General features: G+C 42.2%; 1 protein-coding gene across 1 annotated transcript in view; it reads right to left on the bottom strand.

Moving 5' to 3' along the window:
* LOC129698002 (glypican-6-like) overlaps positions 1-21,247 on the bottom strand; it is a 738,013-nt gene that overhangs the window by 133,534 nt on the left and 583,232 nt on the right. The window contains exon 4 of the mRNA XM_055636811.1: positions 13,363-13,528. Within this exon, the coding sequence (XP_055492786.1) occupies positions 13,363-13,528 (166 nt within the window). The remainder of the gene's footprint in view (positions 1-13,362; positions 13,529-21,247) is intronic.

Genomic DNA, 21,247 nt, shown 5'->3' with positions numbered 1-21,247 from the left:
CTTCTCTCTCTCCCCCCCCCCCTCCTCTCTCTCCCCCCCCCCCTTCTCTCTCTCCCCTCCTTCTCTCCCCTCTCTCCCCTTCCTCCCCCTCTCCTATCTATTTCTATCTCCTCCCCCCCCTTCTCTCTCTCTCTCTCCCCCCCCTTCTCTCTCTCTCTTCTCCACTCTTCCCCCCCCCCCCCCCTCTCCCCCCCCTCCCTCCCCCCCCCCCCCCCTCTCTCTCTCCCTCTCCCCCCTCTCTCTCCCCTCCCCGCTCCTCTCTCCTCCTCCCCCTCTTATCCCCCTCTTACCCCCCTTCTCTCTCTCTCCCCCCCCCCTTCTCTCTCTCTCCCCCCCCCCTTCCTTCCTGTTCATCGTGGGTGTGAATTTCAGACAGCGCTCCTCCGCTTTCCCTGGCCCCCGCCTTTGCGATGTGTTTGTTTGTGTGTGTATGTGTGCGGTCGGTCGATACAGTTCGTGGTTTCATCGCTGACGGTCGATCCAGCTTGAGGTTTTTCAGGCGAGTGCCCTCGAGCTTGAAGGTCTGAGACAGTCGCTGAAAGGTTGCGTCAATGGGACAGGTCCTTAATTTGATAGAGGATGAATTATGAGCCAACTATGAGCCAAAGCCAAAAAATTGTTTGGGCTATTTTAAATTAATGTTTTTAATTATCTAACTATAAAGCTCAATGTCCATTTTTAAATTGTTTTCTTCGATGTTGATTATAACAGTCTTAGAATGTCAAAGAGATTTAAAATATGTTATCATTTCCACAATAAAAATAAAAATCAAATATAACAGTGCCAATGGAAAGGGAAACTGAGTTAGTGTTTCATATTAATATTTCAACACCCTTTGACACAGATGTTATTTGCAATGGTAAACAGGGGTGGAGCTTTGCCTGCTGTCAAAAGTAGTAATGGGTCTTTATCTTAGTTCTGGTTGAATCCTGCAAGTGGTAGGTTAGCAGATGGAACAATGTCTAGGAAACCTAGGCAGGGACATGTTATGATGTATTCTTATCAATACAAAGTGTAAATATTCAGGGGTTATTTCATAAAGCTCAGTATTGCATAGTTATGTTTTGATGGATCCACCAGGGGTGAAGAGGTGTAGCATTTGGGAATGTGGCCGATGGCACTGGTAAATTGTAGGAGCAAGCATTATTAATCCAGCCCTGTTAATACTTAACTTCTGCTAATCTATTCTATTTTTGTATATTTGCCAAACTACCGAGGCCTTTGAAAAGAGCAGTCAAATCAATCTATTAAAAGGATGCATGCCATGTCGACAACCTTTAATATTCTGCCCCCTTAAATAATGAGGCAAAAGCCTGCTGAGTTTAGCAGTATATATATATAAAGTAATTCTGTTTATCCATCATTATAATTCCTTAGGCACTGTCCGGTAAGAATTCTTAATGCAACTTGAATGGAGGTCACATTGAGATAACTGGCAGTCAGAAACAACCAGCCTAATAGTTGAAAGACCAGGAGAAACAATTATATTTTTATAGGCTGCAAATAATATATATAGCTTTAGCGTTTGCAATTGTACAAACTGCAAAAATGTTTCATCAGCGCTCACCCTTGTGCAGTTACGTGTCTTTCCCTTCCTTGGATTTCTTTATTAAGCGTGTATTCGTTGGCCATGCTGTTCTTCAATCAGCTGAAAAAGTTTGCATAATCACCATTCAAGGTGATTTATCCCTTTACCCTGCCACACTGATTAAAACCTGAGACCAGGTTTTGCATTTGAAACGCCCCTGGGCACAGTTTGGAAAATATGAGATACAAGATGAAATATTAGAGTGTTTGGTCGGTCATACAGTACAGAAACAGAACCTTGGATCCACGTTGGCCCCTATCGATCTAAACCTTTCATATCCATGTACCTGTCCAAATGTCTTTTAAATGTTGTTTTTGTCGTTGTTATTGCTTCAACTACTTCCTCTGGCAGCTCATTCCATATACTTATAACCCTCTGTGTGAAAAAGTTTTCTCTGAAGTTCTAATTAAATCTTTGTCCTTTCGCCTTAAACTTATGTCCTCTAGTTCTTGATTTCCCCCATGATTCCATGCATACACCCTATCTATTCACCTCATGATGTTTTCCACCTCGAAAACACCCTCCGGCCCCCTACTGACTCCAAGGAATAAATTCCTTGTCTGCCTAACCTCGCCAATAGCTCAGGCACTTGTGTCCTGACAACATCCTCATAAATCTTCTTTACATACACCTTACAGCTCAATGGCATGTTTTCTATAGCATTGTGTTGAAATTCATGAACACTGGCTTAAGAGCATTAAATCTTCATGGTGCGATGCCCCATGGCAATTCTGCTTCATGGAAAAATATTCTGATCATTGATTGCAATAAATGCATAAAACTGTGATGACACCACAACCACACAGTCACATTGTACCAGGCACACACTTCCATATCTGGAAAAAGCATGGATTCTGAGTTCATTGGCAAGTTTAAGCAGCTGCCAGCTGTTAGCCATGTTGCAGTCACAGCTGGGCTTTAGCCTCTAAAGCCGCACTCCTCGTGACAACTTGATAGCAGTCACACACATTCTGGCTGGTATGAAAACAGAGAATGCAAGAAATAGAGAAAAGTCCCCATACACATTCCTAGCTCTGGCTTCACAATTCACAATGCTTCCTTCCTTATTTCACATTTTTTTTCTTCATGTCTGGCCTTTGTCCAACTATTTAGCAATCAAACACCCCCCTCACCTGTATCCATCTATCACTTGCCAGGCCTTGTCCTACCTTCATCTCTCTTCCACATTACTGTCCACCCATCCCACCCCCATCCCGTACTGTAAATAGTCTGAAGAAGGGTCCTGACCCAAAGTGTCACTTATCCTTGTTTTCCAGAGATGCTGCCTGACCCGTTGAATTATACCAGCACTTCGAGTATTGTGTTGAGATTTGGTCATCCTGTTATTGTTGTTAAGCTGGAATGGGTGCAGAGATGAATTATAAGGATGTTGCCAGAACTCAAGGGCCTGAGCTCTGGGGAGAGGTTGAGCAGGCTAGGACTTTATTTCTTAGAGTGTAGGTGGATGAGAGATTATCTTTATTCTCAGTTTATTCTACACGACTCATCCCAGCTTTCAGATTTATGGAGGGACAACTAACAATGAGCTTCTATCACAGACATCTACATGCTGTGCATACAATTGAAAGGGAGAGGCCTACTAACAGGTTAGCTGTAGCCATAAGAGTGGAGTGTGGTTGGGATGGAAGGTCCGTGAGAGGTGATTTAAGCAAATTATTCACCAAGGGGTCACTAAAATATTTCAACACAGAGCTTCTGCTAACATTAAATTCAATCATTAATTCATCACTAAAACATTAAGTAAGGTTACTTTGATCATATTATTTTTGATTCATTTTTTGCAACCAAATGATGATGGTGGAAAAATTAATAATGCAAAGGTAATCTTGGTCCGGTCATGTTCAGATATAGTTATATCTTAACAAAGCCCTTATCCAAATGTCTCAATGCTGTAAACAAAGCTTCATGAGCTTTAACTAAATTCTTTATTGCAGTGGCAAAAACACCTGGCCTCAGCTATGCTTGGTCTTCAGTGAAGAATGATTAGATTTGATGATAAAACTCTTGAATGTATGTTTGTTCAGGAATCATTTCTGAAGAAAGACAATCATTTAGTTGTGAAGAAGAAAGAGGAACCTCGTTCATTAGGTCTGTGTTTTTTTGCAAGCATACGCAGATCAACATCTATAGCTACTCTTCATAGCAGATCCCACCCTTGTGTGCCTAACGACCTTAAAGATTTAAGTGACCATCTGAATACTGGTGTCAAGAGTAAATGATTATGATTGATTGATCTTCATTTATCTTGTTAGGCAGTCAAGGCATTTAACTCAATCTGTGCAGATTTAAAGTCTACAACCAATAGTACCTGCATTACCAAGAGTGAAATGTGCACATTGGCCTGCTGATTGAATGAACATCCTACTTGTAAAAGAAAACCAGAGTATTGGAATGCTCAGTATTCGTTTGCCTGGATGGATGAGGTCATCATGTCTACAACATTGACTTGCAATGAACAATTTATCTAAATAAAAGCACCAGACATCTAGATTCACCTGAGTGTGTGTGAGACTACATAAGTGGTGAGCAATCCTTGTTTCCATCATCTGGGTGGCCTTGTCCAGTGAAGATGACTGGCTAAGTGGATTCTATAGAATGAAGATCTGAGCTTCCAGGATACATGACTGACCAAAAAAAATCCTCTCAAGATCAACAACCATATCAAACAGATCGAAACCTTCTGATGATGAATTTTGACCTGAAAATTGTTTCACTTTTCACAAATACTGCCTGAACTGCTGAGTTTTTCCAGCACTTTGTGTTTTTGTTTCAGATTGCAATCTATTGCAGATTTTTTTTTAAACTTGAAATGGTTGCAGTTATTATTTACCCTAGGCACACCCTATTTTCATTTGCACAGTGCTAAAATCTGATTTATATACTGTCTTCATTGTTTGGCATTTGGATCAGTATGTTGCAGTCTGCTCTACTCCTACCACACATCATCCCAACCTGTAAGAATGAGAAATAAAATAGAATCATCGTCAGACAGCATGGAAACAGGCCCTTCGGCCCAACTTGCTCGTGCCGACCTACACTAGTCCCCCCCTCCCTGCGTTTGGCCCATATCCATTAAAACCCATCTTATCCATGAACCTGTCCAAATGTGCTTTAACCTGCTTCAATTACCTCCTCTGGCAGCTCGTTCCATATACCTGCCACCCTTTGTGTAAAAAAAGCTGCCCCTCAGGTTCCTATTAAATCTTTCACCCCAGCAAATAAATGACATCCAAGCTAAAACGTTAAGCGTTCTGTATACCCTTTCATAAATGGAGACGGAGATATAAAGTTGTAAGTCTGTGGAATTCTCTGCCTTGGAGGGCGGTGGAGGCCGGTTCTCTGGATACTTTTAAGAGAGAGCTTGATACTTTTAAGAGAAAGCTCTTAAAGATGGCCGAGTCAGGGGATATGGGGAGAAGGCAGGAACGGGGTACTGATTGGGGATGATTTACCGCAACCGCAATGTTCCAAATGATCGCGTTCCAGAAAAACCCACTCGCAAGATGATTTAAATGGGCATTAATTTGCAGGTATTAAACACAAAATTCCTTCCATTTGGCCTATAAATCCATGACAATGAGATTTAAAAATCATGTTATACTGTGAATTCCTGTGTGTATGTTATTTGGACACTTAGGCTATTTAAAAATGGTGATCATTTCTTAAGAAATGTTTAAATCTACTAATTGAATTATGTAATTAGCTACAATTGGGTAACTAACTAATTATATGCTTTAATTTCAGTTCATCCAAGTAAGATTGTTTCATATTTGTTTCAGAATGCTTCAATCTATAATAACTGAAAATTTCTTTAAGTTCTCTTAATTTTTAAGAAAGTTATGGGCTTTTGACTCGATCGCAGCTTTTGTGTTAAATCAATGGAAAAGCAATAGGGAACAAGATGTCAATTCCCGAGTATGAAAATTGCCATAACTTTTTTAATAAAGAAGATATGAAAGTGAATTAGGTGTCAAATTAAGCTTCTTTTTATGCTTTATCTGACGGGATTAATTGCAGACTTGATTTTTAAAATCTCAAAATCTCAAAATGTTGTAACATTGCTACAATACATTTCCAAGGAAAGCACAATGTGGACAACCCTGATTTAGGCCAATTCCTCCTCAAAGGAAAAGACAGAAATCAATCCAGTAGTTTATCTGCAAGACACCAAGTGATCAGAGGTGTACATTGTGCTCATATGAAAGTCTTGTAAAATATCAGCAGGATTTTCTTATTTTGTGCTACATTCCTTCCATTCTAACCCCTTAAAACAAAGACAATATACTATTTGCCTTCTTAATTGCTTGCTATAATACCTGAGCAATTCATCCATAATTATTTTTCCATGATATATTAATTTCATTACTGTTGCAGCTTAGAAATCTCCAAAATGAATAAATCTGTAACTCATTACTATTATTACCATTCTTCAAATGCAAAATACAAGTGACAGAACTGCTAGATGATGAACTGTGGTATAAAGAGTGCAATCACAGTTTAATGATAGATTTGTGGTGCTGAAGTGTTCAATTTGTGCAGCGCAGTTGGCGCTGAAGACAATGGGCCAGGAAATACAACTGCATACTACTGCTCAAGTGTCATTACTTAGAGTCATAAAATTGTAATAAAACAGGCTATTCGGCCCAACTTGTCCAAGCTGATCAATGGGAACCCATCCATATTAATTCCATTTCCCAGCACTTGGCCATTCGCCTTCTATGCCTGAGATTGAAGTGTTCCTCTAGACACTTCTTAATTACTGACTTTACTTCAACCTCTCTCTCAGGCAATGCAATCCAAATGTCTGGTGGAAGAAGGTACCATTCTAAATCTCTTCCATTAATGGGAAAATATTTCTGCAGTCCATTCCTATCTATACCCCTCATAATGTTGTATATAAGTTAAAGGGACAGAAGTAGGTCATTCGACTCGTCACGTCTATGCCATTCAATCATATCCGATCTATATTTCCCTCCCAATGCCATTCACCTGCATTCTCCCCACATCCCCTAACACCCTCACTAATCAAGAATCTGTCAATCTGCACCTCACAAAAACCCAAATGACGGGTTCCACAGCCATCTGTGGCAATTAATTCCACAGATTTACCACCTTCCGACCAAAGAAACTTGTTATCTCCTTTCTAAAGATACATCCTTTTATTCTGAGGCTATGGCCTCTGGTCCCAGACTCTCCCACTAGTGGAAATATCCTCTCCACATCCACTCTATTCAGGATTTTCACTATTCAATACGTTTCAATGATCCTTATCCTTCTAAACTTCAGCGAGTACAGACCCAGTGCCGTCAAATGCTCATCATATGTTAACCCAATCATTCCAACGGCAGCACATCCTTCCTCAGATATTGGGCCCATAACGGCTCACAATTCTCTAAATGCAGTCTGACCGATGTGTTATAAAGCCTCAGTTTATCATCCCTATTTTGTATGTCAATATGACCCCTCTTAACCCCTGTATTCCACAGAGCACAGACCTAGCTCTTCTCTTAACTTAACAGTTCCATTACAGACAACAACCTAGTGAATCTCCTCTGCACCCTCACTAGCGATATCACATCCTTCCTATCGTGTGGTGGTTAGAGCACGTAGTACTCCAGCTGAGGTCCAACTAAAGTTTTATAAAGTTGCATAAACTTATTTTCTAATCAGGGGTTAATCACTAATCCCTGATTAATGAAGGCTAATATACCATCTATCTTGCTAAACATATTTTCTATGTTGTTGTCTTCGAGGATCTAAGGATTTGTACTCCAAGTGTGAGCCTTTTACAAGAGAATTATAAATGTTCAGGGCCAGCATGTTCTCGTAAGGGTGAATTGCAAATATGACAAGATTAGGGCACATTGGATGATGAAGAATATTGAAAGTTGATCAGGAAAACAGAAAGAGACATATGGCAGGTATAGGCAATTAAAAACAAGGGAGTCTCTTGAAGAATATAGAGTATGTAGGAAAGAACATAAAAAGAAATTAGGAGGGCAAAAAGGGGCTAGGAAATATCTTTAGCAAATGCAATTACAAAGAACCCCAAAAAATCTATAAATATTCATGAAGTAGCTCTATAAGACTTTTGTACGGCTGCATTTGGAGTTTTGCGTGCAGTTCTGGTCAACCCATTACAGGAAGGATGTGGAGGCTTTAGAGAGGGTGCAGAGGAGGTTTACCAAAATGCTGCCTGGACTAGAGGGTCTCAGTTACAAGCAGAGGTTGGATAAACCTTTGGATAGAGGTTGGATAGACTGTCACCTATCCATGTTCTCCAGAGATGCAGCCTGATCCACTGAGTTACTCCAGCATTTTGTGTCTATCTTTGGTATAAACGAGCATCAGTAATTCCTTGTTATTACGTTTTGGATGGAAGTGTAGCAGATATGATTAGTAAGTGTGTGAATGACACAGTAGTTATGATGTTGTGAATTGCATAGAAGGTTGTCGTAGATTATAGCAGAATATAGATCAGATGGAAGATTGGGCGGTATAGTGGTAGATGGAGTCATTTAAAAGTCAGTTGATCGAAATTCAGGAGGAGCATGTTCCAGTAAGGAGGAGCGATAAAGATAGCAAGGTGAGGTAGGGGAACCTTGGATGATCAAAGAGATTGTAAAGAAAAAGGAAGTGTAGGTAAGACTTAAATGAAATCTGACAGGGCTTTAAGGAATGTAAAGGAAGTAGGAAAGGATATGCAGTCAATTGGAAGGGTCAAAAGGGGCCAAGGCCTCGACCACGGGTGTACAAAGGAGGAAGATTGACTGAACGTTATCGCCTTCCTTCACAGTGAGGAATGTTGATTCCACTGTGATGGATGTTTAAGTTAAACTCTATCATGTATTGTGTTCTTTTTACTTGTATGGCTGTATGGGAACTCAAATATCCCTGTACTTTAATTGGTGCATGTAACAATAAATGTGAACTTGAATGTGAAATATATTTGATGAGTTGGACTAAAGCAAATATCAAGGCTTTTTATACAAATTAAAAACAAGTGGATAACCAGGGGGAAGGTCAGCCTGCTCAAGGATAAAGGATGGAATTTGTGCTTAGAGTCAGAGGATGTCAGAGTCAAGGGAGAAGGCAGGCACGGGTTATTGATTGGGGACGATCAGCCATGATCACAATGAATGGCGGTGCTGGCTCGAAGGGCCGAATAGCCTCCTCCTGTACCTATTTTCTATGTTTATATGGTTTTTTTGTAGGCAGTACTAAAGGTATACTCTGCATCTGTATTCACAAAGGAGAAGGGAATGGAGAACAGAGAGATCAGTGTGGAGAACCGTAATATGCAAAGACAGTTTGAAATGAAGCAGGAGTAGGCATTAAGGTAGATACTGTAAATCCCTAGGACATGATGGTATCTATCCTAGGTGATTTTGAGAAGCAAATAAGGAGATTACATGTACCTTGACCAGGATCTTTGCAACTTCTCCAGCCGCGGACAAGGTCACAGAGGGCCTGAGGGAAGGCACCATTATTTCTTTGTTTAAGAAGGGAAGTAGAGAAAAAACTGGGAATTATAGGTCGGAGTGCTTCGCATCAGTGGTAGGGCAACTGTTGCAGAGGATTCTTCGGGAAGGATTTACTCCCATTTTGAAGGGAATGGGCTAATTATGGGCCTGTCGCACTTAGGCGATTTTTCAGGCGACTGTCAAGTTCCTTCACCAGCCTGTTATGCAGGCGGGGGGCAGGGCAAGCGGGAAGAGCGCTGTCTGAGTGAAATTCACACAGTGTAAAGCCAAGGTGATACAGACACACCCCGCGATAAACAGGATGGTTGGCGCTGTATTTGGGGGGGAGAAGAAGCCAGAGATACATGGCTGTGAAGCTCGGCGGACATTAACATTACCGGTCGGTTATCCTTGGTTCGAAAATCTACTGCTCACATTTTTTTTCCAAAGAACCAATGAAATTCACCGGTCAGCACCAGCTACAACCTACGAGAACCTACGATAACCTTCAACCTCCTGGCAACCCACTAGATCCTCCTGGCGACCCACCTACGGCACGAGAATTCTCGCTACTCTCCATGGCGACTTCATTCTGGTTGGCTTTCAACATGTTGAAAAATTCACGGCGACCATAATGACACGACACCCAGAATGCGGGAACTCCTCACAACCTTGAAGGCGACTCTCCGACAACCACCTGCGAACACGTGCCAACCATGTGGCGACTGCATCGTCTCCTGCAGTCACCTAAAATGTCGCCTAAGTGGGACAGGTCTATTAGGAACAGTCAGCATGGCTTTGCGCAGCGTGAGCAGCCGGAGAGGTGATGAGGGTCAACACCATCAGGCTTGGCCTGGGAGTGGCCAGGCAAGTGGAGAGGGTCTGTGGCGGTGTACTTTTGGTGTGTAATTTTGGTTGCCCTATTACAAGAAGGTGAAGGCTTTGAAGAGGGTGTCGAAGAGGTTTATAAGAATGCTGCCAAGAGTAGGGGGAATTGTTTACTCTAGAGCTCTGGAGGATGAGGGGAGACCGGATAGAAGTATATAAAAGTATGAGTCATAGATAGGGTAGAATCTTTTTCCTACAGTGGAAATGTAAAAAATAGAGTGCATAGCTTTAAGTTGAGAGGGGCAAAGTTTGGAGGAGATATGCGGGGTTCTTTTTACACAGAAGGTGGTGGGTGGCTGGAATGTGCTGCCTGAGGTGATGGTGGAATCAGATATGATAATGACATTTAAGAGGCTTTTAGCTAGGCACATGGATATCCAACGAATGGAAGGATATGGATCATGTGCAGGTAGATGACATTAGTTTATCTTCGCATTAGTTTCAGCGCAGACTTTGTGTGCTGAAGGACTTGTTCCTGTGCTGTACCTTTCTATGTTATATGGAATGTAACCAGAGGTTATGTATTTTGATAAGTCAAATAGGGGTAAATGGTTACACAAAAAAAAGCTGGAGAAACTCAGCGGGTGCAGCAGCATCTATGGAGCGAAGGAAATAGGCAACGTTTTGGGCCGAAACCCTTCTTCAGACTGATCGGGGGCGGGGGTGGGTGGGGACAAGAAAGGGAAAAGGAGGAGGAGCCCGAAGGCTGGGGGATGGGAGGAGACAGCAGGGGGGCTGAGGAAGGGGAGGAGACAGCAAGGACTAACAAAATTGGGAGAATTCGATGTTCATGCCCCCGGGGTGCAGACTCCCCAAACATATTCCGTTTGGGGAGTCTACCGGAAATTGGAGGAACAGCACCTCATATTCTGTTTGGGGAGTCTGCACCCCGGGGCATGAACATCGAATTCTCCCAATTTTGTTAGTCCTTGCTGTCTCCTCCCCTTCCTCAGCCCCCCTGCTGTCTCCTCCCATCCCCCAGCCTTCGGGCTCCTCCTCCTTTTCCCTTTCTTGTCCCCACCCACCCCCGCCCCCCATCAGTCTGAAGAAGGGTTTTGGCCCGAAACGTTGCCTATTTCCTTCGCTCCATAGATGCTGCTGCCCCCGCTGAGTTTCTCCAGCTTTTTTTTTTTTTTTTTTTGTGTAACCTTCGATTCCCCAGCATCTGCAGTTCCCTCTTAAACAGGGGTAAATGGTAGGGTGCTCACAAATATTGATGAACAGAGGCATCTTGGTATTTGTCAATTAATAGTTAAAAGTGGCAACAGCAGGTAGCAAGGGTAGTAAAGAAGGCATGTATTGCAAAATAGGTCAGGACACTGAATGGTGGATTATAATGCTGCAACTTGTTAGTTATGATGGTTATGTTATACTTGGAGCACTGTGCAGTTCAGGTCATCACACATTAGGAAGGAAGTGGTTGCCTTGGGGAGAGTGCAGAGGAGATCCATCAGAGTGTTACCTGGATTTTAGGGCTTTAGTTATGGAAAGAGGATAATCAAAATAAAGTACTGAACCATGTTTATGAGTTTGTATTTCCTGGCTGAATTTTAAAATATTTTTTCTGTTGTTTTTCGTTGAGGAAATCCCAAAAATGATCAGAAGCAATTTTACATTATATTTTCGCACGAATGGAAAGGATAATAAATTTGTCATTTATTTGGAATCGATGTTTTTTGTAAATAGTGATGAGGGACCAGAGTTGGACTGCGACATCTGTTTGCTACTTTTCTGATACAAATTCATTTCTGCCCAACACTTCTGGGAATATTTACATGGTGTTAATAGCATTCCCATCAGAACAAGCAGCAGTAAACATATGTAGCCAGGAACATGAACAAAATAGTTGAGACCTTCCATGCATAATCATCTACATCTTTTATTTTCAAGGGCTCTCTGCTAATGGAATTGGTGCAAAATAAAGCACTGATTCTACGATCTGGAATTTAGCTTGAAAAGTGAAAGTGTACAGGCTTTCTGCTAATGAAATATAGAATCTGTCACTAACTGCCGAGTTTCCTAATTTCTTCTCAATATGTTTTTTTTTTAACTTCCTTCCTCAATGTCATGTATTATCTGTGACTATTAATGTTAATGTTAATTATTTTCTTGGTTAAAATCATTCATATAAACATGTGCAATGATGGCCCTATCACCAAGCCCTGATGTACAAACACTACTTTCCATCTTGCTGCAATTTAGTGCAGACTGGGTCCTATTAATGCAACCACAATATTGGGCACAAAGTCCCTATTGACATCTAGCAAATGTGACAGGAGCACCTGCCTCTGAGGACCAAAACAAGGTTGATCAGCTGCTGCATTGGGGCTCTGGCAAGTGAACAGTGGATGGAGATCAGAGAGAATAAAAAATCAGGTCTGGGCACAAGACAAAATAGATCATATCTCCCCTTTAAATGTTGTGGACTCTTCATTGGAATATTCAAGTTGCCAGTTTTCAAGTGTGACGGTTGACATACTATTTGATAATAGAGGTCAACTGGAGTTATGTCCTCACCAAATACCCATAGATGCAATCTTCCATTCGTGGTCCATCAGCAAAAACCTTTGCAACTGCCTCAACTACTTTTTATCAAGAAGGTAACCAAAGCTTGAGAAGGTTTGAACAGTCATTTGGGTGACATCCATCTTATTTTGTCCCTATATCTATAAAATATTAATAGGTGTATAATGTTGCTTTCCATGATAGTTTGAAAAGGGACCAAATTCACTGTTAGAACACAGTTCAAAGTATTCCGTTCAATGCATCCAAAACTCATGTACCCTTATGTTTTCCAATTATTTTGCTACTGATATTAAAATATTACTGGTTTATATCAAAAAACCCTGATCATAATTCCATTCCTTTATTGCTAATTAGAGAAAAGCAAGATTCACACATAAATAATGCACACATAGTAAAAAGCTTAGAGAATGAGGAGGTGAGACGCTTGCTACATAAAACTTAGCATTGAATTTGCAGCCAGTAAAATTCCTGGCCGATGCTGACCCCAGGATATTGGTGGTGGAGAATTTATTTGAAGGCCATGTTATTTGAACATTAATGAGAAGTGAGTAGATACTCTCTTGAAAACCTGGTACTTATGTGCTACGTTTTCTTTTGGATTTATTAGACCATGCCTGCATACTATTAAGATTCTGCTGTATTCACAGGCTGCTTCTTTTTTTAGGAATTACAAATAGAACTAAACACCATACAATTGAACCATTTCTTTTCTTATGATAGAAGTGAGATCACTACAAAGCAGTTGAAGACAGCTGGGTTGACTTTATCAACTGGAAGAGTTCCTGCCTGGATGTCCAGCAAGATCTCTTTAATAACAATGACACCTAATCAATGTGATTATTTTGATTTATTGATAATTATAATATTTTCTCTTACCAATAAAAAGATTCCATTCTGTGTCCAAATCAGCCTGATTAGCCAGGCAGCCCTTCATTACGTTAAGGCAGTAGTTGCTGCAAGGTTTCACTGTGGGGACTCCACGGCAGTAGGGACAGTACATCATCTTCATCAGAGCACGGATGCACCCTAATGCTGGAATGACCTAGTGAGTTTAAAGAAGAAGAAAATTAATTTAATTGCCACCATCTTTTCTTCTATGAGCAGACAGTCTGTAGGAAGTAAAACCATAAAGGAGCAGGATAAGGCAATTCAAGAATGCTCCACCATTCAACAAAATTATGGCTGATTATCCATCTCAGTATCTTTAGCTTAGCTTATTTTAGAGAAACAGCATGAAAACGCCCCCTTCGGCCCATCGATTCCACGCTGACCATTGATCACTCATTGACACTAGTTGTATGCCTTACACACTAGGAACAATTTACAGAAGCCAATTAGCCTACAAACCTGCACGTCTTTGGAGTGTGGGAGGAAACCAGAGCACCAAGAGAAAATCCACACAGGCACAGGGAGGATGTGCACACTCTGCACAGATAACATCTGTAGTGAGGATCGAACCCGGGTCTCTGTTGCTCTGAGGTAGCAGCTCTCCCACTGCACCACTGTGCTGCTCAGCTCCCAGGTTTTCCCTATTTCCTATAATCCCTTCTTGAATATATTTCATGACTTGGTCTCCAATGCCTCTTGTCGCTTCGTCCTGGTGGTAGCAGGGGAGATGATGGCCAGGCGTTGAGAATAAACAGTAAAAGGTACTTTTGAACTGCACCGTTCTGATTTACAATTAACAATTAGAACAAATAATCACCAAATAACACTGCAAGATCCTACAATCAGTGCAATCTGATCCCAACTCAAGGTCCTTATCAGATACTTCCATTATCTATTAGCTCCAACGATTCAAAGAACAAGATTCACGGTGAAAATTAATAGTGCAAGATTAAGGATGCCTTAGTGCTATTCATTATTAACTCAGATGAAGCAGATATTTAAAGAAAGATCTTGCGCTTCTATTAAGGCTTCTCATGATGACTTAATTTCAGTGTTACCAATGATGGTATGTTTGCAATATTTATTCATGGTTTCTTCCAACCGTTAGTTTCATTTTCAAAGTTATAGTTCAAAAAATCCAAATATATATATATGTCTGATGAAGGGTCTCGACCTGAAACGTCACCCATTCCTTCTCTCCAGAAATGTTGCCTGACCTGCTGAGTTACTCTAGCATTTTGTGTCTATCTACAAATAACTACAGGTTCACTATGGGAAACCAAGTTAAAAGGAATGATTTTCAAATGAGTCAGCTGGCATTCCTAGCCAATGATTGAATAGATCAGTGAAATTAAATATTAATGAGCTGGAAAGCTCATCAGCTCATGCACCGTGCATGGCAATTTGAGAAGGAGAAGGTTAAATCGTTTGCTATGTCGCTCTTCAAGGGAGATGCTAAATGCATTTTGTTGTCTCTGTAAGTGGCAGTGAAATCGGAAGTGTCAGTGATGCAGTTGAATAAAGGGGACAATGAAGGCATGAGTGAGGAGCTGGCCAAGATAGACTGGAAAGGGATCCTAGCAGGAATGGTGGTGGAACAGCAATGGCAGGAATTTCTGGGCATAATCCGGAAGAAGCAGGATCATTTCATTCCAAAAAGGATGAAAGATTCTAAGGGGAGTAGGAGGCAACCGTGGCTGACAAGAGAAGTTAGGGATAGAATAAAACTAAAAGAAAAGATGTATAACACAACAAAGAGTAGCCGGAAGCCAGAGGATTGGGAAACTTTCATAGGACAACAGAAGGAAACAAAACGGGCAATACGGGCTGAAAAGGTGAAGTACGAGGGCAAGCTGGCCAGGAATATAAAGAAGGACAGTAAAAGCTTCTTTAGATATGTTAAGGGAAAAAGAGTAGCAAAGTCAAATGTGGGTCCCTTGAAGGCAGACATGGGTGAAATTATTATGGGTAACAAGGAAATGGCAGAGAGTTGAACAGGTACTTCAGATCTGTCTTCACTAAGGAAGATACAAAAAATTCCCAGATGTACTTGAGCACAGATGATATAAGGGGGTAGAGGAACTGAAATACATTTTCATTAGATGAGAAATAGTATTGGGTAGGCTAATGGACTGAAGGATGATAAATCCCCTGGGCCTGATGGTGTGCATCCCAGGGAGGTGGCTCTAGAAATAGTGGACGCATTGGCGATCATTTTCTAATGTTCAATAGATTCAGGATCAGTTCCTGTGGATTGGAGGATAGCTAATGTTATCCCACTTTTCAAGAAAGGGGTGAGAGAAATCGGGGAATTACAGACCAGGTAGCCTAATTTCGGTGGTGGGAGAGATGCTGGAATCAATTATTAAAGAGGTAATAATGGGGCATTTGGATAGCAGTAAAATGATTAGTCCAAGTTAACATGCATTTATGAAAGGGAAATCATGCTTGACTAATTGTAGTGGCCATTTGGTTTGTTTTGCATGTCATTGATGATGGCATGTGCCTTTAAATTTTAGACTGTTCGTTATATTGTGGGTGTGGTTTGCGAGAGAGCTCGCATGCTTATCGAAGATATTTCCCTTAACCATGCTCATCCATTTAGCGGCTGGGGAATTAATTTCTCTAAAGATATGAAAATCTGCTGCTACATTAAGTCAAAGGGAACCTCCGGCAGGGGGGGTTAAATATCAGTCCCAGAGAGAGGGACAGAAGAATAAGTCGATGGAGACCTCCATCACAGGGATGAATACCAGTCCCAGAGATTGGGACAGAAGCCAGGCTAAGATCTCAGAGAGGCTTAGCCAGAGGAGACTGGATCCAGGAGGAACTGAAGATAATAGATCTCGGCCAGAGGAAGCCTTGAGGTCTATCAACAGCATCGTGACTTATCTTAAGATGTGTCACAGGATTTGTGAGTAGAAATTGATTATATTTCTTTGAATTTGTAGCTGCAAGCTTTAATTTTAAACAACTAATGTAACAGAGACTCAGAATGTGTTTTTCCAGTCTGTATGGAGATTCCAGCCGGACCGAACTTGGATTGTTTTGAATCTTTTGATAAGCGCATTCCATTTGAATTATCGTCATCTTTTAGCCCATGGATGTTGGAGCAATGTTCTCTACATTATCAGTATGTTATGGTTTTGATGGAAATGTTGACAAAACAAAACCCGAGCTACTAGCAGGACACTCTGTTCGATTAATTGAAAGACTTGGCGATCTGCCAAGACCTCTTTAAAATCATGGATCCAGAAGATGAAGAATGTGCCATGCCAGATGAACCATGACCAGCCAGACAACCAGACAAGAAACCCAAAAAAAGGAAAACTTGATATGGGAACAAGTTAACAAATTCATTGATAGCTACAGAGAACTCGTGTATCGAGAAGAAACAGATATTTCACTAGGTGCCTGCTTGAGAGAAACTGAGAGTGAGAAACGAATTATGGATACAGGTTAACAGATTAATTGAGAAACAGAAGAAACAAATGGAATCATAACAGAACGTGATCAAGGTGAAATCTAATATGAGCCAACTATGGAACCTTTACCAGGAGGTTTGCAAGAAACAACATCTACTGCTGTGTTCACATCCATCTCAGGAAGAATGCAGAAGACACACCCTGTGGTGGGAATACAGGCTGAAGATATTTAATGGTTTCATGAAAAAGGCAGAGAAGTGGTTATCTGAAATTATACCACAACTTATGAGCTTAGTAGCTGGAAACGCGAAGCAACAAGGTGCCAGAATGAAAGATGAAATTACACGACGAGATAATATCTCCAATATATCTTCACGAGGATCAAGCCACAGATCTGGTTTAACAGCCAGTTCGGTTTCGAGGGCTTCTGCTCAATTGGGAGTTAAAGCTGAACTAGCTGCTCTCTCAATAGAGACAGATGCCATGAAGAAGAAACATGAGATTGAGGAAGAACAAGAACAGATGACGCGACAGATGATGCGACAGCAAGAAGAGATGACGCAAAGAAGAGATGACGCAACAGAATGAGAAGCTGAGAAGACAAAAGGAACAACTGGAAATAGACACAAAGATGGCGGTGGCTAGAACAAAGAACAAGCTATTGGAAAGTGAGGGTTCAAAATGTAGCTATAGATCATCGAGAACGATTAGCTCTGGACCAAGAAGAAAGACTGCTCGAAGTGAATTAGCAGTTGGATCAATTCCACAATCAAGGTCCATCGGATTTCTAGGCTTTGAAAACCCATTGGAACAGAGTAAGATGGGTAAAACTTCATCTCAGCAAATGAGTGCTAGATCGAAACCAACTACTATTGGAGCGTCTGTGGATGCTCGAGACAAACCAAAAGCAGACCACGCTATTTTGAGGCCTGGTCCACAGGCTCGAGCAAGCCAATTTGAATCACAAAGGCCTGTTTATCAACAGGTGGAGCCAAGCCAGAGTTATCAGGATGGATTATTGGCACTGTTGAATAGGCAAACTGAATTCAACGAGATAATTGCTTCTCAAAATACTTCTCTCATTCTACCACCACCAGAAATTCCTACGTATGGTGGAGATCCTTTGCAGTATGAAGCTTTCGTAAGGGCATTAGAAGAAATATTAGAAACAAAAGTTACGGATGAAAAGGAGCGTTTACGATTTCTGGTGAAGTACACAAGTGGAAGTGTGAAAGTACTTGTAGAAAGTTGTCAGAAAGAGCAAGGCAGCCATGGCTATAAAAAGGTGAGAAGATTACTTAAATAACGTTTTGGTGATGAACAGAGGATTACTAATGCATACATGGAGAAGGCCCATGCTTGGAAAGAAATCAAACTGGAAGATTGGGAGGCATTGAGTAATTATGCAATATTTCTGAGAAATTGTTGTAGCTCGTTGAGAAATCTCGGCCACATGGAAGAAATGAATCTTCCAGGTAATACTAGAATCATTATGAGCAAGTTGCCCAGAAGACTGAGAAAAAAGTGGAGATGAAACAGCAAAATTAGAGATGAAAGGAACCAAGTAGCCAGGCTACCAGACCTGGTGGAATTCTTGGACAGGGAAGTACGGAACATGTTAGAACCACACTGGACTATTGAAGATTACAAACCACTTGCAACTATCAAAGGTTCTTCTTTTATCAAAACTGAAGAAATATCAGAACCTATGAGAAGTAGTTTTGCTGTCACAACCAGACCTGTGGAAAAGACAGATGGAATGAAAATAAATGTATCTACTAGCAAGCAAATAGTATTTTGTTTGTTATGTGATGAAGTTGGTCACATCATAAGATGGTGTTGAAGATTCAGGATGAAAGAATATGAAGACGATGGATTTCTTGAAGGAGAAGGGAATCTGTTTTGGCTGTTTGAAAAAGGGACATATGGTGAGAGACTGTAAGAGTCCTATAATTTGTTATGAGTGCAAGCAATACCATCCTGAAGCACTGCACACTGAAGAAGAGCGACCAGAGCAAATAGAAGAAGATGAACCGGAGCAAACAGAACAGGATGAGAAGCCAACTACTAGTTATGCTATCACCTCGCCTCAAGTAACTGCTCATATTGGGGCAGGGGTTGAAGCTTGTGATTTTTCTATATTACCAGTACAGGTAAGGAACAGCAAGACGAATACAGTGTTGCAAACATATGCTTTTCTGGATCACGGAAGTTCGACTACCTTTTGCACTGAAAACTTGACGAGAAGATTGAATATCACAGGAGTAGAGACTAAGATTCGATTACGTATCATGACTAAAGAAAAAGAGAGCATGAGTCATTACATTACGAGTATGGAGATATCCAGTTTCGACGAAGGTAATTTTATACCGATATCTGTTTACACATGGAACTATACCAAGACATGAAGGCTTGAAGCAATGGCCTTACCTGAAGGATGTCAAGATATCTGAAATAAATTCTAGTGTTGATCTACTTATCGGAATTAATGTTTTGAAGGCTTTGGAACCTATACAGATTGTTAGGAACCAAGGCGATGGACCGTATGCTACGAAAATCTGACTTGGATGGGTTATCTATGGCTCCTTGAGAAGGAACGATGAAAACAAAAATTTACAGAATTAACCTAGAAACCTGCACATCTTTGGAATGTGAAAGGAAACCGCTGATCGGCAAGACCAAACGTAGCCTGGGCAATCGTTTTGCTGAACACCTTCGCTCAATCTGCCTGAACCTACCTGATATCCCGGTTGCTAAACACTTTAATTCCTCTTCCCATTCCCACACTGACATTTCTGTCCTAGGCCACCCCCATTGACAGAGTGAGACTAAATGCAAATTGGAAGAACAGTATCACATATTTTGCTTAGGCAGCTTACAACCCAAGGGTATAATAAATATTGATTTCTCTATCTTCAAGTAACCCGTGCATTCCCTCTCTCTCCATCCCTCCCCCACCCAAGTCACACCAGCTTTTCGTTTGTTTATCATTGTTACTTTTTTACATATCTTTCATTCATTTGTTCTTTTTCTCTCTACATCACCGTCTATATCTCTCATTTCCCTTTCCCGTGACTTTCTGAAGAAGGGTCTCAACCTGAAACGTCACCCATTCCTTCTCTCCAGTGATGCTGCCAGTCCTGTGAGTTACTCCAGCATTTTGTGTCTATCTTTGGTTCCTTCCTACACATTTGTTTTGTATTTTATGGGGTTTACAGAGTCATATTTTTGCATATCTGTTGTGCTGCTTGGTCACAGTAGTAAGGATTTCATTTTTCCACTTCGATACATCAATATACTTATAAAACTCTGATCGTGTGTGTGTGTGTGTGTGTGTGTGTGTGTGGGTTTGTGTGTGTGTGTGTGTGTGTGTGGGTGTGGAATCATACTGCTCGAAAAAACGACGCTCGAACTGTAACATTTTTACATGTTCCTGTAGTTTTGTCCTGTGAAGTCAAAAATCAGCTTACATGAAAATATTGAGCTTTATGTCTTGAGTTATTTTTTTAAATGTTCACAAATCTGAAATTTCTTTGAAAATAAACGAGCTGATGACATCATAATGGATCTGCTCCGCATCGTTTTCCACACGCGGCGAGTGACGTCACCCCTATTGACTCGCAGTCTTTTTATTGCCCCCCCGCCCACCGTGGTCCCACCTGCTTACCGTGCCCCCCGCAGTCTGCTCGCCGTGGGCCCCGCAGCCCGTTCGCCGTGGGCTTCGCAGCCCGCTCGCCTCCTCTCCCCCCTCTTCAAGATTCAAGATTCAAGATACTACGGGACGTCCTCAGTGGCGTGGGCACAGAGTCGGCCCCCTCCTACCGGAGTCGGCGGCTCCAAAGTCCGTAGGCCGCGCCGGGTGGCGACTGCTGCTGGCGGCCCTCTTCTCCCCCTGTCTCCCCCTCCCCTCTCCTCCCTCCCCCTCCCCCCCTCCCCCCTCCTCTCTCTCCCCCTCCTCCTCTCTCCCCTCTACTCTCTCCCCCTCTCCTCTCTCTCTCTCTCCTTCTCTCTCTCGCCTCTCTCTTTCTTTCCCACTCACACCCTCTCTCTCCCCCTCCTTCCCTCTCTCCCCCTCTCTCTCTCCGTCTCTCTCTCTCTCTTTCTCTCCCTCTCTCTCTCTCCCTCCCCCCCTCTCTCCTTCTCTCTCTCTCTCTCTCTCCCCCCAGGGAGAGGGGGAGAGGGAGAGATAACACCACGTCTCTCCCTCTCTCCCCCTCTCTTCTCCTGTCCCTCCTTCTCCCCTTCTCCTCCCCTCCCCCCCCCCCCCCTCCCCCCTCCCCCCCCCCCCCCCCCACCCCACCCCCCCCTCCCCATCCCCCCCCCCCCCCCCCCCCCCCCACTCCCCCCCCCCCTCCCTCCCCCTCCCCCCCCCCTCCCTGTGTGTGTGGGGGTGGTTAGTGTGTGTATGACGTGCAGGCCAACCCCCCCCCCCCCCCCCCCCCCAACCC

The sequence above is a fragment of the Leucoraja erinacea genome, chromosome 6, assembly GCF_028641065.1.
Source record: "Leucoraja erinacea ecotype New England chromosome 6, Leri_hhj_1, whole genome shotgun sequence".
NCBI classification, from domain to species: domain Eukaryota; kingdom Metazoa; phylum Chordata; class Chondrichthyes; order Rajiformes; family Rajidae; genus Leucoraja; species Leucoraja erinaceus.
The sequence above is the reverse complement of the archived record's forward strand: the minus strand, read 5'-3'. Positions and strand labels throughout refer to the sequence as shown.